The 18,914-nt window shown below is 31.0% G+C and overlaps 1 protein-coding gene across 1 annotated transcript; it reads right to left on the bottom strand.

Moving 5' to 3' along the window:
- Positions 1 to 786: 786 nt before the first annotated feature.
- LOC120187487 (adenylosuccinate lyase-like) lies at positions 787 to 4,652 on the bottom strand. Its single transcript, XM_039191195.1, has 10 exons — positions 4,385 to 4,652; positions 3,987 to 4,139; positions 3,205 to 3,420; positions 2,883 to 3,065; positions 2,392 to 2,613; positions 2,128 to 2,244; positions 1,891 to 2,034; positions 1,676 to 1,777; positions 1,313 to 1,381; positions 787 to 1,168 (listed from the first exon to the last, which is right to left on the bottom strand). Exons 1-10 carry the CDS (start codon positions 4,574 to 4,576, stop codon positions 887 to 889), a joined length of 1,680 nt encoding a protein of 559 aa, XP_039047126.1. The 5' UTR covers positions 4,577 to 4,652; the 3' UTR covers positions 787 to 886.
- Positions 4,653 to 18,914: the final 14,262 nt, after the last annotated feature.

Genomic DNA, 18,914 nt, shown 5'->3' on the forward strand with positions numbered 1-18,914 from the left:
TGAACATAAAAATTTTGTCTATACTTGTTTATTTAACTTAATAAACAAACATAAATGAACATTATACGAATGGTTCACAAACAATTCACTTAATACTCTATTCATTTACACTCGTAATAACAATAATAAACAAAGAGCTTGATTTCATAAAATATTAATAAGTTTATTAATTAAAATTAATTAAAATTTTTTATATTTAATATATTAATCATTTAAATTTTATGAGTTAAAAAATATTATTATAAAAAATAATATTTAATTTTAAATTATTACAAAACAAAGTTTGTACATTAAAAAATAATATATTTATCCATTTGATACTGCAACATTATATTTTTTCATATTACATTATATTTTATATAAAGGAATATGATACTTACGAAATTATTTAAAAATATAAATTTAATATACTAAATATATCAATTATATGTTAAATATATTTTAAAAAAAATTAAATAATATAAATAATTAAAATATTTTTGTAGTTTCTTTCTAAAATATCTGCAATTTGATTAAAATTTATCAAAAAAAAAATATATCTCAAAGATAATTTGATAAAATATTCATTCAAATAATCTTGTATTTTTGCTGCCACACTACAATCTTACACTCCTACCAATAATGGTAGTGTAATATTCCTGAAATAACATTATACTTTCGTAATCTCATTATTTCTAAAAATCTCCGGAAGGAAAACATTGTTTATTGCAAATCAGGATCCGGAGCTTGGTTAAAAAATGTATACATCATATTTTGGAAGCTTTGAGGTTTTATTTTAATTAAGTTGCTTACAAAATTTCAGCTCAGTTGTTTCCATCATTTGAAGATGGCATAATAAACAGTATCTGTAGGGAATTTTCCATACCTTGTACCCTCTCTGAATTTGTTATTTCAAAGAATTAACTCCAGTTTTAATACTTATACCAGTCTCAGTCTCAAAGACCGCAGATCCATTTATCATATTCACAGCAGAATCTACCGTCTCGGCCAACTCAACAGCTGCGCCGACATACGAATGTGGCGTTAACTTCATTAGATGGGTCTTAGCTTCTTTTGGTAATTCCAAACCTTCAATAAATTCCCTTATACGTTCTTTGGTAACTGCCCTTCCCCTGGTTAGCTCCTTCAGCTTCTCATAAGGCTCCGGAACACCGTATCTTCGCATGACCTGCCGATCAAGTTAAAACAAAAAGATGAATCAAAATACAGAATAAGATAAATGTACCAACCCCAACTGCTACTATGACTTTGAGCTTACAAAAAGATGAACAAAAATATAGAATAAGATAAATGAAGATCGAAAGATACATACAGTCTGAATCGGCTCTGCAAGTACCTCCCATGCTTGGTTTAAGTCTTCACTTAACCGAGCTGCGTTGACCTGGAATCAAAATGGAGCTTCAGAGAGATGGAAGTATGCAGTAAAGCACCCAAAACTACAGTTTACATTAAAATCAGCAAGGGCTATTTGCATTGTGCGAGATATCACACAGGTAATCATTATGAGTTGAAAAAAAAATACTAATGCTCCATAATACAGGTCATAGATGAATCATGAATTCCAAATTTTCACAAAGGAATAACTGAATCCAGCACTTAATTACTAAGAACCTTCAGCACTAAAATGATCACCATGCACTCAAGGGGATAGAAACATTTCTGTTATGCAACATACCTGGAGCTTTCCTATTCCTTGTAATGAACTTTTGTAAGCAAGAAGGGAATGACCAAGTCCACCCCCCATGTTCCTCAACACAGTCGAATCAGTCAAATCTCGCTGCAAATTCAACACAAGATGTATTTTGTTAAAACAGACTCATACTTATTTAGTTACGAACTAACTTTACATGCATAAAATTAAGCTGTTATCCTAAAACAGAATCATCTTACCTGCCAACGGGAAATAGGCAACTTCATGCTCAGATAAGTTAGGTCTTCATTAGCCTTACCGAGATTACCTTCGCTGTTTTCAAAATCAATAGGGTTTACTTTATGAGGCATTGTTGATGAGCCAATCTCACCGGCCTTAGTTATCTGCTCCAAATTCCAATAACAAAATGATAATTAGTTTGGGGTAATAATAATGATTCTAAATTTAAAGTCAACTCGCTGCATCGAAACAGTCACCTGCTTGAAGTATCCTAAAGATATGTAGCCCCATATATCTCTGTCGAAGTCTATCAATATATTGTTAAACCGGATAATCGCATAATAAAGGTTTGCCATATAATCATGTGTCTCAATCTGCAAACAAGCAAAAAACATGTTATTCCAAGTGAAGTGCATAAGCTCATTGCATATCATACCAGTACAAGGCTAACTAGAAGTGTCATTCCTTAAACTTAGGTATTTATTTTTACAACAAACGAGGAAGAAACGCAGGAAACACACCTGAGTAACGTAAGGATTAAACATTAATCCAAGAGAAGTCACAAACTCTTCTGCAACTTGAGGCCAGCTAATATTAGGATATGCAACAAGATGGGCATTGTAATTTCCAACTGCACCAGCAAATTTTCCCATCATCTTAACTCGGGAAATTTCTTGCATTTCTCTGCTTAGCCTAACAGCAAAGATGGCCATCTCCTTCCCCAAGGTTGTAGGTGAAGCTGGCTGAAAGAAACCAACTATTTAGGCTATTGCGTAATAACAGCCATCCACAGAGCAAGTGATAGTAATAAATTACATGCAAATAAAGAAAAAAAATGAAGTAATCTACGAATAAATGACTCTCTCTCTCTCTCTTTCTCTCTCTCTCTGTGGCATCAATTTGAGAAGTTGAGAGTTCAAAGACCAAAAAATCAATCAAAAGATTATTGGCTGAGTGGCTACGACACATTAAGAGTAAGAAGATTATTTCAAGAATGAGAGTACTCTTCTACCTGGCCATGTGTGCGAGAAAGCATAGAAATGCTTGCATTAGCCTTAGCAATCTTACATATAGCCTTGACCAATTCATCCATTATTGGAAACATGACTTTGGTCATTGCTTCTTTCAACATCAGTGCATGGGCGAGGTTGTTTATGTCCTCAGATGTGCAAGCAAAATGGAAAAATTCAAGGACCTGAAAGCAGAGAGAAAACGTTATTTGATCCAAAATGGATCACAATTTGTACCAATTAAACAAATTGTTGGAATGAATGAACCTGAGTCAAACATAAAGGATAGAGTGCATATATATAAACAAAATAGTATGTCCCAACCTTGGCAATTTCTGGCTGTGATTGGCATTTCTGTTTCAAGAAGTATTCAACTGCTTTTACATCATGGTTAGTTACTCTCTCTATCTTTTTAACTTCCAAGGCATCATCCATGCTAAACCCATCAATGATTCCTTGCAAATAAAACCGAGCTTCCGCACTAAAGCTTGGCACCTCAATGACTTCAGGAATTTGTGAAAGCATCAGCAACCATTTAATCTGACAGAATTTATAATCAATAAGTATCCTTCTAGAAACCAAAGAGGATACACTAAATTCATCCACATCAACCAAAACTGTGCTCATAACGTTTGCATTATATGTTGCCTTTTCATTTTCGTCAGACGACCTGTTTCTAAAACATATCCTTCCAAAGTGAGTATGCTAGTAGAAAAAATAATCACACCCCAATCAAACACATACCATATCTAACACTCAACTTGAAGCCAAGTATCATAGTTTGCATTTCACACACTCATTTCTAAAGTTTGCAATATCAGGTCCGGTGTTACACAACGTACGTTGCCTTTTGATTCACAGCACCCGAACTTTCACAACCGAACTATGTTAACCAAAATTTGTATGATCAATTCAATTTATCAGATGTATGTGAATTGATTTCAAACAAATTGCCAAAAAAGTCATAATACCAAAAGCCCCAAAGGCCAAGTTAGCATATAAATTAGAGGGAAGGGGAACAATTTGCAACGAAATTAAATTAAAAAATGAATATATATATATATATATATATATATATATACAGAGAATGCTGATGAAAAATTTACCTCAACAAGAACCCTGAAGTAAATAAGCCCGTATTCACTCATATAGGGAGCTAAGTCCTTCACTTTACCCCAATAACGACCATCCAAAGGTGATAACGCGGTTAGGGTTGACAATTCGAACTCACAAGAATTATCTTTAGAAATATTAACTACCTACAATAAATAAAGAAATTAGAACAAAAATATACATATATCTAATCTTCCACAAAAACAAGCCACTTAAAACACAATAAAGAATCATATATACCAGTTTAAAACCTAATAAATTGCAGGTATTCGTTAAATCTAACGTGTACCACCTCAAAAAGATAAACTTTTTTTTAATCCAAGCAGAATCAGAACTCTAACATTAAAAAGAAATCAATATTCCAAAATCTAAACCGAGTGAGGAGAAAAACCTGCTTGAAAACATGATTTCCGCCGGAAAAAGTAGTTGAAAGATGAAAGGAAGCATTTGAGAAATGGTGGGTGTTTTTAGTATTGTTAAAACGAGAGATGCTTTTTAAAGTTTGGAGATTTTTCGGTTGTAAATGACTTATAATAGGAGTATTATTCCTGGTTAAAACCCCGGAAGAAACCATGGCATCCATTGAGAGATGGTAGAGCTTCGAACTGTTAAAAGAGAGGCTGAAGAGTCGGGGCGAATATGGTGTGCTTGGCGGTGTATTTTCACAGGTCTTTTTGATGTATAAACCCTAACCTTCTAAGCCCAATTAAAATTGGCCTCTCTGGGTTTAATTTTTTTTTTGGGTAGACTACATAATGACCACCCAATTATACTTGATCTGGAAATAACCACTATTTCTTAAATTTACGTTAATATAATTACTAAATTATTTAAATAATTTTAATATAGTCACCTGTCGTTAGAGATGGACACAGGACTCTAACCCGATGAATTCTGATCCGATTGGGTCAGTTTTTTTTAAATATGGGTTTGAGTCGAGTTGAGTTGGGTTCGAATTTAGAGTGAAAAAATCTGATCTGACAAAAATAATATATATATATATATAAATACCTTTTATTTTTTTAAAAAATAAAAATAAATAAAAGGTATTTATATATATATTTTTTGGTTAGATCAATTTTTTTCACTCTAAATCCGAACCCGACTCGACTCGACTTGACTCAAACCCATATAAAAATACCTTTTATATTTATGGATAATTGTAAGAATATCCCACTTTATATTATTTTCAATTAAGTCCCTATTTATTAAATAAAATTAATAATTTTATATTATTTCAGGTCAATCGAGTCAGGTCGGAGTCGAGTTTTATCTCAAAAGTCGTGTCAGATGGAATTACTCTAAACTCGGGTCGGGTCGGGTTTCGGGTGGATGTATAAAATTGGTATAATTAGGGTGAGAGTCCTTGTAAAATTACGTATTCACGGCGCTTGAACCCTACTTTATTTTCTTCCATTTTGGTCCCTACTTGTATATGATTTGTTTCTTTGGATTTTCATTTAATGCAATTTGATCTTGATTATGTTTTTAATTTCTCTAATGCCTTAATTTGAACATTAACTTTAAAATCTTTTATTCTAGTCGTGTATTAAATTTATAGATTAAATCCCTTAGATTTTAGAATTAATTAATTTGATCACCAGGATTAACTTTAATTCTTAATTTTTAAATAGGTCTTAATTTCAATTTAATTTAATAAATTTATTTCTCCAATCAAATTTACACATGTAACAATTTGATTAGAGGGTTTTTTAATTTTAAATTAATTAATTTAATAAATTTTCAATCCAATTAAAAAAGGTGACACGTGTTACCTTTTGAATTGAAGTGAAAATAAATGAAAATGAGTTTTGATACCCAAGGGAATTCAACTTGGGTCCCAAGGATAACTTATGCATGCCTTAACGACTGAGTTAATTCTCACTCTTGTTATTGAGATAATATATATGTTATATAACATGTACAAGTTTAGGCAGAAAAAAATTAAAATAACTTAATTGGATTTAAACCCAAAATGAATTAGTAATCAAGCAAGCCTTAACCAATAAGCTAAATATAATATTTACGAATCAATTATAATATATATATATATATATATATATATATATATATATATATAGTTAATGATAAATAAAAATGGATAAGTAGAACTTACATCTAGGCCAATTGAGAAATTTACAACACTTAAATCACTAAAATAAATGTAATAGTTTATTTATAATTGATTTTAGATTTTGATATTTTTAAACTTAATTTATTGTTTTCATATTTATTTTTAATGATTATATATATATATATATATAATCTTTAAAAATAATTTAATATTCAAATTATAATCATGAGAAAAAAATATCTAAGATTCAAATTATAAATTTATCTTTTGATTTTAAATTGTACTCTTGAGTTCGAGTATGTTAAATAAATTTTTTATTTAATTTTTAAATATAATTTCATATATATAATAATTAATTATTAAATAAAAAATAAATAAATTTAATTTAAAAATATTAATTTTTTATTAATATGGGGTAAGTACAAAGCATTTTCTGTTCCAAGATAAACAATTCATTTACCATCGAGGTCGCGTGGTTCATGCAAAAAATTTAAAATATTAAATTAATTATAAATCATATGTTGAAAACACTTTGATATTTTGATATAGCAAACAAAATTGTTAATTAGTTTTTACAAATTTTAAGATTATATTCGATTCAATCATTCGAATATATTTAATTATTCTTTAAAGTTAAAACATCAATTTTACTCCTCACTCAACTGAAAATTTGAGTCCTATACTGGAAATATTTTTGAAATAATTTTTACTAAGGGTTTCGAACGAGTCAAAAATGATTTTTAAATATAGTAGTACCAATACTTGTCATAAGTATCGATACTATAATAGTATCGATACTTGTAATAAGTATCGATGCATATATCGATACTGAAACCCAAAACTATGAAATAGTATCGGTACTGTCAAAACATAATGTTAAAATGGTACCGATACCATATATGGTATCGATACTACTTATAGTAGTAGTACCGATACTATGAGTTATGGTATTGATACTACTCCTTTAGTTTTTGAGTCGGCGAAATTCCAGTATACTGAAATGGTACCGATACTATGTACAATATCGATACCCTTGTGACAGTATATATACCGATGTTTCTAAACGATCGAATTTTTGTATTTAATGCAGGGAGTATCGATACTGACAGATGTAGTACCGATACTACAAGCTTTTGAGTAGCCTTTAATGCAGGAAACTGCCCCTTCAACGGCTCTATTCACTCCCACAACAACTCAAATGGTTGGAATTGATTAAGAGCGTATATAAACAAGATCCTAAGCCATTTGTGAAGATAAGAGACAAAAGAGAAAGCCATAAACAATATATTTGAGCCAAATCAAGTTAACATTCTTCAAGATTCTTTTTGCTTTCAAAGAACACTTCTTGTACTTATTTGTATTCATTTCTCAAGTGTTCCTACTTGTTCTTGAATTGTGCAAACACATTCATTGTGAGGTTTTTTTATAAGTTTGCAATTTGTAATTTTCTCTTCGAGAGAGTGTCTCAAGAATTTGGGGTATAATTCTTGAGGGAGTTGTAAGGTTACACCTTGTCCTCAAAGGTAGATACAAATTAGTGAATTTGTGGAAATCCTTAGTGTGGATAGCTAAGGCAGTGGATGTAGACTTTGGTTGATAAAGTCGAACCACTCTAAATTCTTGTGTTCATTTGTTTAAATTTTTCTTTTTAGGCTTCCACCAATTTTTAAATTACCAATTCACCCCCTATTGGCTATTTCACCCTTTCGATTGACTTAACAATTGGTATTAGAGCTAGACTCATTAGAAGGTTTAACCACCGCTTGAGAAGATCCTAAAGGAGTTCAATTGTCATCCAAGTCATCCATGGCCTCTACATCAAATATCGAAATTGTTTGTGACTCTTAACCCATCAACAAGACTCCATACTTCAATGGAGCCAACTATGCCTATTGGAAGAATAAAATGAAACCCTTTATTCAAGTAAGTGATTTAGGAGCAAGGAGCATCATGATGAAATTTCACTCTACTTCAACCAGAGATTTGGAGATGTGGAGTGAAGAAGAAAAGAGATTGTTCCAACTCAACGTAAAGACCATGCATATTTTATTTTGTGCACTTGGAGATATAGGATAAACTTGAAGTTACTCATGAAGGAACAAATGAAGTAAGAAAAACTAAAATTCGTCTTCTCAATCATAATTACGAAAACTTCAAGATGAGACCGGATGAAGACATAAAATCCATGACCAATTGATTTTCAGTTATTATCAATGGTCTCAAAGGCTTTGGAGAAGATATTTCAAATGAAAAGCTAGTTAGAAAGATGGTCTATAGCCTCCCAATTCATGGCAATCCAAGAATACAACCATAGTTGAAGCAAAGAATCTAAAGACTCTAACCTTGGATGAACTCATTGGATCTTTGCTTACCCATGAAATGATGGTAAAGGAAGAAGATCAAGAAAAGAAAGATGAAGAAAATAAGGAAATGAAAAAGAAAAAAAAGATTGGAGTTGCTCTCAAATCCACCAAAGATGAGAGTGACTCAAATGATGAAAATGAGGATGAAGAAATGACAATGTTTGCCAAAAGATTAAAAAGATTCATGAAGTCCAACAAAGGAAGAAGATTCCAAAGAAAAGAAGGCTTCAAGAATGAATCCAATGAGAATGACCCTATAATTTACTATGAGTGCAAAAAATCGAGGCATGTTAAATTTGATTGCCCATAATTAAAGAAGAATGGATCCTCCAAGAAGAAGCACAAGGCACATGTAGCTACATGGAGTGATGATGAGTCATCCAACGAAGAAGAGGAAGAGGTAGCCAACTTGTGTCTCATGGCTATTGAGGGAGAATCTAAGGTAACCTATAACTCATCTACATTACATGAATATTCCTTTGATGAGTTGCAAGAGGCTTATGACGAGTTGGCCTCAGAATTTGAGATCATGCTTTCAAAACATAAGAAAAATATTTCAAAATTAAAAATGAAAATGATCTCTTATCCAAGACCAATAATGAACTTGAAAGTAAGGTCAATGATATGCAAGTCAAACTAGAGGAGTTTGAAAAGAAAAATCATGACTTGCACAACCTACTTTCAAAGGTTCATGATGATCATCAAAAGAAACTTGATGATCTTAAAGCTTTTTTTAACAAAGTTGGAACAAATCGGTTTGAAAAAGAACAAAATTCAAAATCCAACTATGTTAGAAATAGCTTTAGACCATACAACCATAGAGGTCCCCAAATAACCTCAAATGGTAAAGTTATTAGAAGTATACGGTCCCTAAAGGACTCATTACTACTAAAGAAAATGATATCCTAGAAAAATGGATACGTAAGAGGATTAGATTATTGGGAACTAATGCCTATGGCCCCAAAAGAATTTGAGTACCAAAAATCAAAACTTAATCTATGTTTGTAGGTGGAGGAGCATTGCTACATGGCACAAAACAAAAGCTCAAACTCATGGTACTTTGATAGTGGATGCTCAAGACACATGACCGGTGATAAGAACCGGTTCTTGGAGCTGAATGCTAAAAGTGGAGGAGTAGTAACCTTTGGTGGCAATTCAAAAGGTCACATTGAAGGAATAGGTTCTATTGGTAACAACTCTTCCATTCTTATCGAAAACGTTTTATATGTAAATGGGTTAAATCATAATCTTCTTAGTATTAGTCAATTATGTGACAAGGGATACAATGGCTTATTCAAGTCTAATGGTTGTAAAATTGTTGACATTGCATTTAATACGATTATGCTTGTTGGCCATAGAATAAGAAATATTTACATGATGCATCTAGATAATATTGACATGTCTAATGTATGCTTAGTTACTAAATATAAGCATGATTTTTGGTTGTGGCATAGGAAACTTGGACATGCTAGCATGAATGTTTTATAAAAACTTGTTCAAAGCAATCTTGTAAGAGGCTTGCCGAAGTTAAAATTTAATCTTGATAGAATTTGTGATGCATGTGCTAAAGGTAAACACAAAAGAACTTCCTTTAAACCTATTAATGATATATCATCTAGTAGAGAATTACAATTGATCCATATAGATCTTTTTAGGCCTATTAGAACTAATAGCTCGGGTAGATACGCATTTGTATTGGTTGATGACAACTCTAGGTTTACTTGGGTTCTTTTCTTAAGTACAAAAGATGAAACTTTAGAAAATTTCTTCACTTTCTCTAAAATAATCCAAAATGAAAAGGATTACTCTATTTCAAGTGTTAGGAGTGACCATGGAACCGAATTTAAAAATATTGCGTTTGGTGATTTTTGTAATTCAAATGGAATTAGCCATAATTTTTCATCCCCTAGAACCCCTCAATAAAATGGAGTTGTTTAGAGGAAAAATAGAACTTTAGAAGAAATGGTAAGGACCATGCTTTGTGAAAACAATTTGCCAAAATAGTTTTGTGCGGAAGCCACAAATATAGCTTGTTATGTGATAAATAGAGTAATGATTAGGCCTATTTTAAAGAAAACTCCATATGACCTTTTCAAAAATTAAAAACCTAACATTAGTTATTTTCATCATTTCAGATGCAAGTGTTTTGTTTTAAATAATGGAAAAGATAATATTGGCAAATTTGATGTAAAAAGTGATGAAGGGATTTTTCTTGGTTACTCTTTAAATTCTAAATCTTATCGAGTCTTTAATAAAAGAACTTTAGTGGTAGAAGAGTCAATACATGTTTTTTATGATAATCCCCTTTCGAGGAGGATTCTTGTGTTGATGATGATGCTTGTATCTTAAATCCAAATGAACTTGGTGAATCATCATCGAAAGAAGTAAAGAGGAAACTCAAGATGTTTTCAAGAATCTAACTCTAGAGGAAAGGGAAGTCACATACCCAAGGGAGTACAACTATGTCAAATATGGTGAGATTTTGGGTGATCCATCCAAAGGGGTAACCACTAGATCATCTCTTAAAAATATTTGTAATTATGTCGCAATTATCTCATGCATAGAGCCTAAGAATATCAAAGAAGCGTTAAATGATGAACATTGGATTATGGCTATGCAAGATAAGTTAAATAAATTTGAGAGAAGTCAAGTATTAACATTAGTTGAAAGGCCTAGTAATAAGTTTACTATAGGTACTAAATGGGTATTTAGGAATAAATTAGATGAAAGTGGTAATATAGTAAGAAACAAGGCTAGACTAGTTGCTCAAGGGTACACTCAAGAAGATGGAATAGATTTTGATGAAACTTTTGCTCCCGTAGCTAGGATGGAGGCTATTAGAATGTTACTAGCATTTGCATGTTATCATGGATTTACATTATTTCAAATGGATGTTAAAAGTGCATTTTTAAATGGTTTTATAGAAGAAGAAATATATGTGGAACAACCTCCTGGTTTTGAGGATTCAAAATTTCCAAATCATATTTTCAAATTGACAAAAGCTTTGTATGGTTTAAAACAAGCTCCTAGAGCTTGGTATGAAAGATTATCAAATTTTCTTATTGAAAAAGGTTTTTCAAAAGGGAAGGTTGACACTACCTTGTTTATAAAATGTAAAGGTAAAGATTTATTAGTAGTTTAAATTTATGTTGATGATATAATTTTTTGTTTTACTAATGATGTTCTTTGCCAAGAATTTGCTAAGATAATGCAAGGTTAATTTGAGATGAGCATGATGGGGGAGCTTTCATTTTTCTTAGGGCTCTAAATCAAGCAAAGAAAAGATGACATCTTCATCAATCAAGCAAAATACATCAAAGATATGCTCAAGAAGTTTGGATTAGAAAATGTGAAACCCCAAGCCACTCCTATGAGCTCATCTACAAAGCTTGACAAAGCTGAAGAAGGTAAGTGTGTTGATGTTAAACTTTATAGGTCTATGATTGGATCTTTGGTTTATCTTACCACAAGTAGATCGAACATTATGTTTAGTGTTTGCTTATGTGCTAGATTTCAATCATGCCCTAAGGAGTCTCACTTACAAGCCATTAAGAGAATCTTTAGATACCTTAAGGACACTCCTACCATAGGACTTTGGTATCCTAGAGACTCTAACTTTAGCTTGCATGCCTTCTCGGATGCGGATTATGGAGGTTGCAAATTAGATATGAAAAGCACCTCCGGTACATGTCAATTACTAGGAAATATGTTAATTTCTTGGTTTTCAAAGAAACAAAATAGTGTTACACTATCTACCACCGAAGCGGAATATATTTCAGCCAGTAGTTGTTGTGCACAAGTTTTATGGATGAAACAACAACTTTTAGACTATGGAATTGATGTGGGTATCATTCCTATCAAGTGTGACAATACTAGTGTTATATGTCTCACTAAAAATCCCATCCAACATTATAGAACTAAGCACATAGAAATTAGACATCATTTTATTAGAGATCATGTCTCAAAAGAAGATATAGTTCTAGAATATGTATATACTTTGCATCAAGTAGCTGATAATTTTACAAAACCCTTAGACAAAGAAAGATTTTGGGCACTTAGGAGAGAATTAGGTCTAACCAACCTACCTTGATTTTGTGTTTAAAATAATTTTTGTACTTTTTTATTTAAAGAAAAATGCATGCAAAATGACTTCTTTAATGCCTTCTATGCTATTAGTTAGGGGAGTTTATGATTCTTCATGAAAATTAACAATATATTCAAATCATGCTTAAGTGAATATTTGTTTGCTTGAACATACTTGATTTTCCCAATTAGAGTTTCCTATACCACTATTTATGCTTTGGAATTTGCATCATATGTGTTTTTGTTGCATTTTTTGAACCATTATGTGTACTTAGTACCAGTATTGTTCATCCAGTACCGATATTGTTCTTACTAAGTATCGATAATGTTTATCCAATACCGATATTGTTCTTACAGCCTCGATAGGGTATTGAAGGAACCATTCAATTTTTGCTTTGAAGTATCGATACTCCTATTGGAGTATCGATACTACCCGTCGAGTTCAGCTTATAAAACCCTAAAATATCACATTTTTTCTTCCTAAACTCTAAATCACTCAACCGTACCACTCATAACCTCATCTCAAAATTCACCTTATTCCATCATTTTGGAGTCGAATTTGCTTTGTTTTTCAACTTTCCAACCTGCTAGCATCATCAAATTCGTGCATTCATCATCAAATTCCATCTCAATCCTTAAATTTCAAGGTAATTTATTTTTAAACCCTATTTATTTCGAATTTAGGGCTAGTTATAGTTAGTTTTTACTTACATTAGTGAATGGGCTTTACTTATTTTGCGTTTTTACACTAGAATCTACAATTTTTTAACAACATCATTATTTTTGAAATTTCATAAAAAACGTTTGTTCATAACTATATATATATATATATATTATGTATTCATACTTTTGTTTTTCATGAAAAAAATTTTAATCACATCTTTTTTATTTGCCCATTATTTTTAAAAAATACCTTGAATTATGGACTCATATTGAGTTTTGGGATTAATTGATTGCATACATATGTATTGTCTTTCTTTGCAGGTTTTAACCTCATTCTGATTTTTTTACCATGTCTTATAAACGTGCTCGATCATCTTCCTCCCGTGCTAATCCATCTCCTAACCCTCCGCCAATTCCTCCTCCCAACCCAACTGAAATGACCATAGTGAATTCATGTTTTAATGAACTGAATCGTAGAAATCTTTATTCACGATATCTAAACTATTTTGAGTCTTATGCTATTAGGGGTGAGCGTCTCCCTTCTATTTCAGCAATGCAAGAATTGAACTTTAAATACCTACCCCTTCTCCAAGCTTGAAAATTTGATAACACTTTCAAAGTTAAACCCGTTATCTTTCACCAACTAGTCCGCATTTTATATTCTAATGCGGTTTACATCTAAAATGAAGCTAGTACACACACTGAAAGTATTCATTCATATCTCTTGGGTGAATACATTACCATTTATTCCGACTCTATTGCCCGATCTTTTGGTCTCGAAAACACCGGGATTAATAATGACCAAGATACCGTCCCTTATTCCTTAGAAGTTGGAAAGATTGCAAGTATCCTTGATTTTCACGAAAGGTTTCTTCACTTGATAATCTCTTTGTGGTTTCGACCATCCAGAGGCAAGTACTCCTCTTTCCGAAGTATTGATATTTGGTGGATCCATTGTTTTTAAAACAACAAAAGAATTAATCTAGCTCAAATAATCTTCGGTGAACTAGTGGACATCATGAACCATATTCCTTCCAAGAGGGTGAAGTCTTTGGTTTATAGTTTTCTTCTTAGTAATTTCTTTATAAAAGTCAGTCTTAAAGTCAAACTCGATGCTGCAATCCCCTTGGGTACCCCAATCGATCTTACCTCTCTCCACAAGTCAAGATGGACTAAAGTTGGAACAAATTGGGAAAGGGCACCTAAAAGGACACCCGGTGCTAATTCTTCTCAAGTGGCTCCAGCTCCAGTTCCTCCTCAGGTTGATGACGTTTAACAAGATGTCGATGATCCCTTAAATCATATCCCTGACGATCCTCCGAGTGCTAGTAATGCTATGCCCCCTACTTTCATTCCCTGATGGAGACTTTAGATCTGAGGTTTGCATCTATGGAGTCCCATTTTATTGCCTTGGAGACTCAACTGACAGAGCTGCAACGCGACAACTTTTGTAAATTTTGAATAGAAATGTTGAAAGTTGAGAAAAGAATAAAGAATATAAAAAAGACTATAAAAAAATACAATGAAAAATAAAGAATTAAGTCAATTCTTTTGTATTAATTATTTATTCTTTATTTAATTTATTAATAATATTTTATTAATTATTTAATTTATTCTTTATTTATTAATAATATTTTCTATTTTTATATGTTATATGTTATTTTATCTTATCTGTTTTTTTATCTTATTTTATCTTATTTTTTAAAATGCAATTACTTCATTTAATCAATTGATCTTTTTTCTCTATATTTTATAGCGATTTTCTCTATATTTTATAGCAATAAAATTTGCTCAATAAAATCTGGTTTTGTTGTTATAGAACACGGTATTCTATATTCTATAGTAGCAATTGTGAGGAGCCACAGTGTGAACAAATAAAAAAGAAGAGGAAAGATAAGCAAATTATTTCTTTTAATAATAGACACATTATAATATACTCTTTGCTTTGCTCTTTTAAAAAAAAGAAAAAAAAAGAGGGTTTACTCCCAGATACTTAGCTAGCTAAGTATCTATTATGTCGAACCATATCAATTAATTTGTTAATTTGTAGAGTAGATACTCATACAAATGAATCATATGCCAGGAACCAGATTTGAACTGGTGACACGAGGATTTTCAGTCCTCTGCTCTACTCGATGCACTTTCACAAGACGTTACCTCTTTTCGTGGACCTCGTTCGGATCTCGATTCTCCATCGGATCTCGATTCTCCATCGGATGTTTGATCATGCTATTGCTTTGCTAGTTGTTCTTTAGTTGGTGTTTCAAATGTCATACTTTGAACTTTCAATTTCCTTTGAATTTCTTCACATTTGATATTTTGGATTTCGTTATACTATTATGTTTTGGATGATCGGATTTATATTTATCATATTTCGCATAATTTTATTTCCATGTTTCTGATCATGCCCACTATATTTTGAATATTATTTATGTTAACTAACCTATTTTGGCATCTTTGTTCTTCACAGCTATATCATATATATTGTTTATTCTTTATTGAATCTTTTTTATTTAACAAAAAGGCGGAGAAATGTTAAAGTAAGGGGGAGTAATTTTTCAAAGTAAATCATAATTTTTTTAAAATGTTTTGTTATATAAAAAAGGGGAGATTGTTGAAAATACTTTGATATACCAAACAAACTTGTTAATTAGTTTTTACAAATTTTAAAATTATATTCGATTTAATCATTCAAATATATATAATTATTTTTTAAAGTTAAAACGTCAATTTTTACTCTTCACTCTACTAAAAATTTGAGTCCTATTTTTGGAAATATTTTTGAAATAATTTTTACTAAGGGTTTCAAACTTTAATCGAGTTAAAAATGATCTTTAAATATACTACTATAATAGCACCGATACTTGTTAATAAGTATGGATGCATATATCGATACTGAAACCCAAAACAATGAAGTAGTACTGATATTGCTGAGGCAGTACCGATACTGTCAAAACAAAATGTTAAAATGGTAACGATACCATATATGATATTGATACTACTTAGAGTAGTAGTACCAATACTCTGAGTTATGGTACCGATACTACTCCTATAGTTTTTGAGTTAGTGAAATTCCAGTATACTGAAATGATACCGATACTATGTACAATATCGATACTATTATAGTAATATTGATACCCTTGTGACAGTATCGATACTGATGTTTCCCAACGGTCGAATATTTGTATTTAATGCAGGGAGTATCGATACTGATAGATGTAGTACCGATACTACAAGCTTCTGAGCAACATTTAATGCGGAAAACTGCCTCTCAACGGCTCTATTCACTCCCACAACAACTCAAACGGTTGTAATTGATTGAGAGAGTATATAAACAAGATCCCAAGCCATTTATGAAGATAACAGACAAAAGAGAAAGTCATAAACAACATATTTGAGCCAAATCAAGTCAACATTCTTCAATATTCTTTTTGTTTTCAAAGAACACTTCTTGCACTTATTTGTATTCATTTCTCAATTGTTCTTACTTGTTCTTGAATTGTGCAAACACATTCCTTGTGAGGTTTTTTTTATAAGTTTGCAATTTGTAATTTTATCTTTGAGAGAGTGTCTCAAGAATTTGGGGTATAATTCTTGAGGGAGTTGTAAGGTTACACCTTGTCCTCAAAGGTAGATACAAATTAGTGAATTTGTGTAAATCCTTAGTGTGGATAGCTAAGGTAGTGGATGTAGACTTTAGTTGATAAAGTTGAACCACCCTAAATTCTTATGTTCATTTGTTTAAATTTTTATTTTTAAGCTTCCACCAATTTTAAATTACCAATTCACCCCCTCTTGGCTATTTCACCCTTTCGATTGGCTCAACATAATATATTAGATTTTTTTTTGGCAATTTAAGTGTTACCATATTCTCAATTAGCATAGATTTAAGTCCTAACTTGTTTGTTTTTATTTCTATCATTAACTATAATATATGATATATATAAAATATTTTAATTGATTCCTAAATATTAGATTTAGCCTATTGGTTAAGGCTTTTCTTGATTACTAACTGATCTTGGGTTAAAAAATTAAATTATTTTAGTTTTATTTTTCTGCCTAAACCAGAACAAGTTATATAGCATATATATTATCTTGACAACAAGTGTGAGAATTAGCTGAGCAATTAAGTCTAAAATCTAGGAGATTTAATCTATAAATTTAATACATGACTAGAATAAAAGATTTTAAAGTTAATGCTTAAATTAAGGCATTAGAAATTTAAAATAAAATCAGGATCAAATTGCATTAAATGAAAATCCAAGAAAACAAATTATATACAAGTTGTGACCAAAATGGAAGAAAATAAAGTAGGGTTCCAGTTGTAATACCCTAAAATTTTGGTTAGTGACCAAAATGTAAATTTTGAAAGTTTAGTGGCTAAAGTATAAAGTTTAGAAAAGTTTAAGGACTAAAAAGGTAATTTTCAAAAGTTTAGGGGCCAAAATTGTAATTTAAAAAAGTTATGTATTTACCCCATAAATGAATAGTTCACCCCCGAGAATGACGTTTTGGTGAGAATCATACTTTGGATCTAGAATTTGTCTTAAAAGCTAGAAAGTTTTAAAATTTGGTAAAACATTTGATAAATCATATCGAATAGAAATTTGAGAAAATTTGAAGGATATTAAATTAAGCTTATAAATTTTATTTCCACATTTTAAAATGAATGGAAAAATAATGTGGATCATTGGATTTGGGATTTAAATCCTATGTTCATTTTGGACCATTGTATGAAAAATGACAAGATTGTAATTTTTGGAAAACTGCATGGATAAATTTGTTAGGATGCGTTTGGTTCACGGAATGTAAGATTACCAGTGAGAATATAAGATTATCAGGGAATAGAATTACTGGGAATGTCGTATTTTGTGTTTGGTTGGTTTAGTAGGAATGTAAGATTACCGTGTTTGGTTAAATGAATAAAAGATTATTGGAATGTATATTTGACCAAATTGTCCTTATTATATATTTGTTTTTGAACAAGTTAGAAAATATTTATATATTTTATTTAAAAAATTTAAATTCATAAAATTTATATATATGTTTTTACAAAATTGAAAATATAAAAAGGTTTAATGAAATGGTAAAATTTTATTTTAACCCCTGAACTTCATATAAAATTTTAATTATAGATTTTTTTGTAAATCTAAAATAGTTTAAGGATAAATTTGCAATTTAACCTTCGTAGAATTTTTATTATTCAATGACAGAAGAATGATATTTTTGAGAAAAAAATTTAAGGGCATTTTAGTCCAAAACGCCGATAATCCAACAATACCTAAGGAAATAGAGGTAATGACATTCTCGGTAATATACCCCAAAAAATCTACTATTGGTAATAAAACACTATCGGGAATGAGATTCCCAGCCAACCAAACATTGGAATGTGGATTCCATTCCCATGAGAATCCCACATTCCACATTCCTTGAACCAAACAGCCCCTTAGGGGTATAATATTTTGTTCATCTTTGACTTTGGAAGATGATAACCAACATGTTTTTTTGGTATGAATGTAATTATCAAGTTTCATTAATGGTAAAATTGTCATTTCCCATTAAATGATTTTTTCATTCATTTAAGCTTAAAAAATGGCAAATGTACATGAAATTAACAAGAAATTTCATGGAAATGCTCCTTCAAAATCATCCATGGATGAAAGCTTCAACCTTAGGTGAGAGAAAATTTAATTTTTATTTTTGAGCAATTTCCTTTGGTTTTTGAATTAAGACGTGAA

Source organism: Hibiscus syriacus, unplaced genomic scaffold, assembly GCF_006381635.1.
Source record: "Hibiscus syriacus cultivar Baekdansim isolate YM2019G1 unplaced genomic scaffold, ASM638163v2 tig00113725_pilon, whole genome shotgun sequence".
NCBI classification, from domain to species: Eukaryota; Viridiplantae; Streptophyta; class Magnoliopsida; order Malvales; family Malvaceae; genus Hibiscus; species Hibiscus syriacus.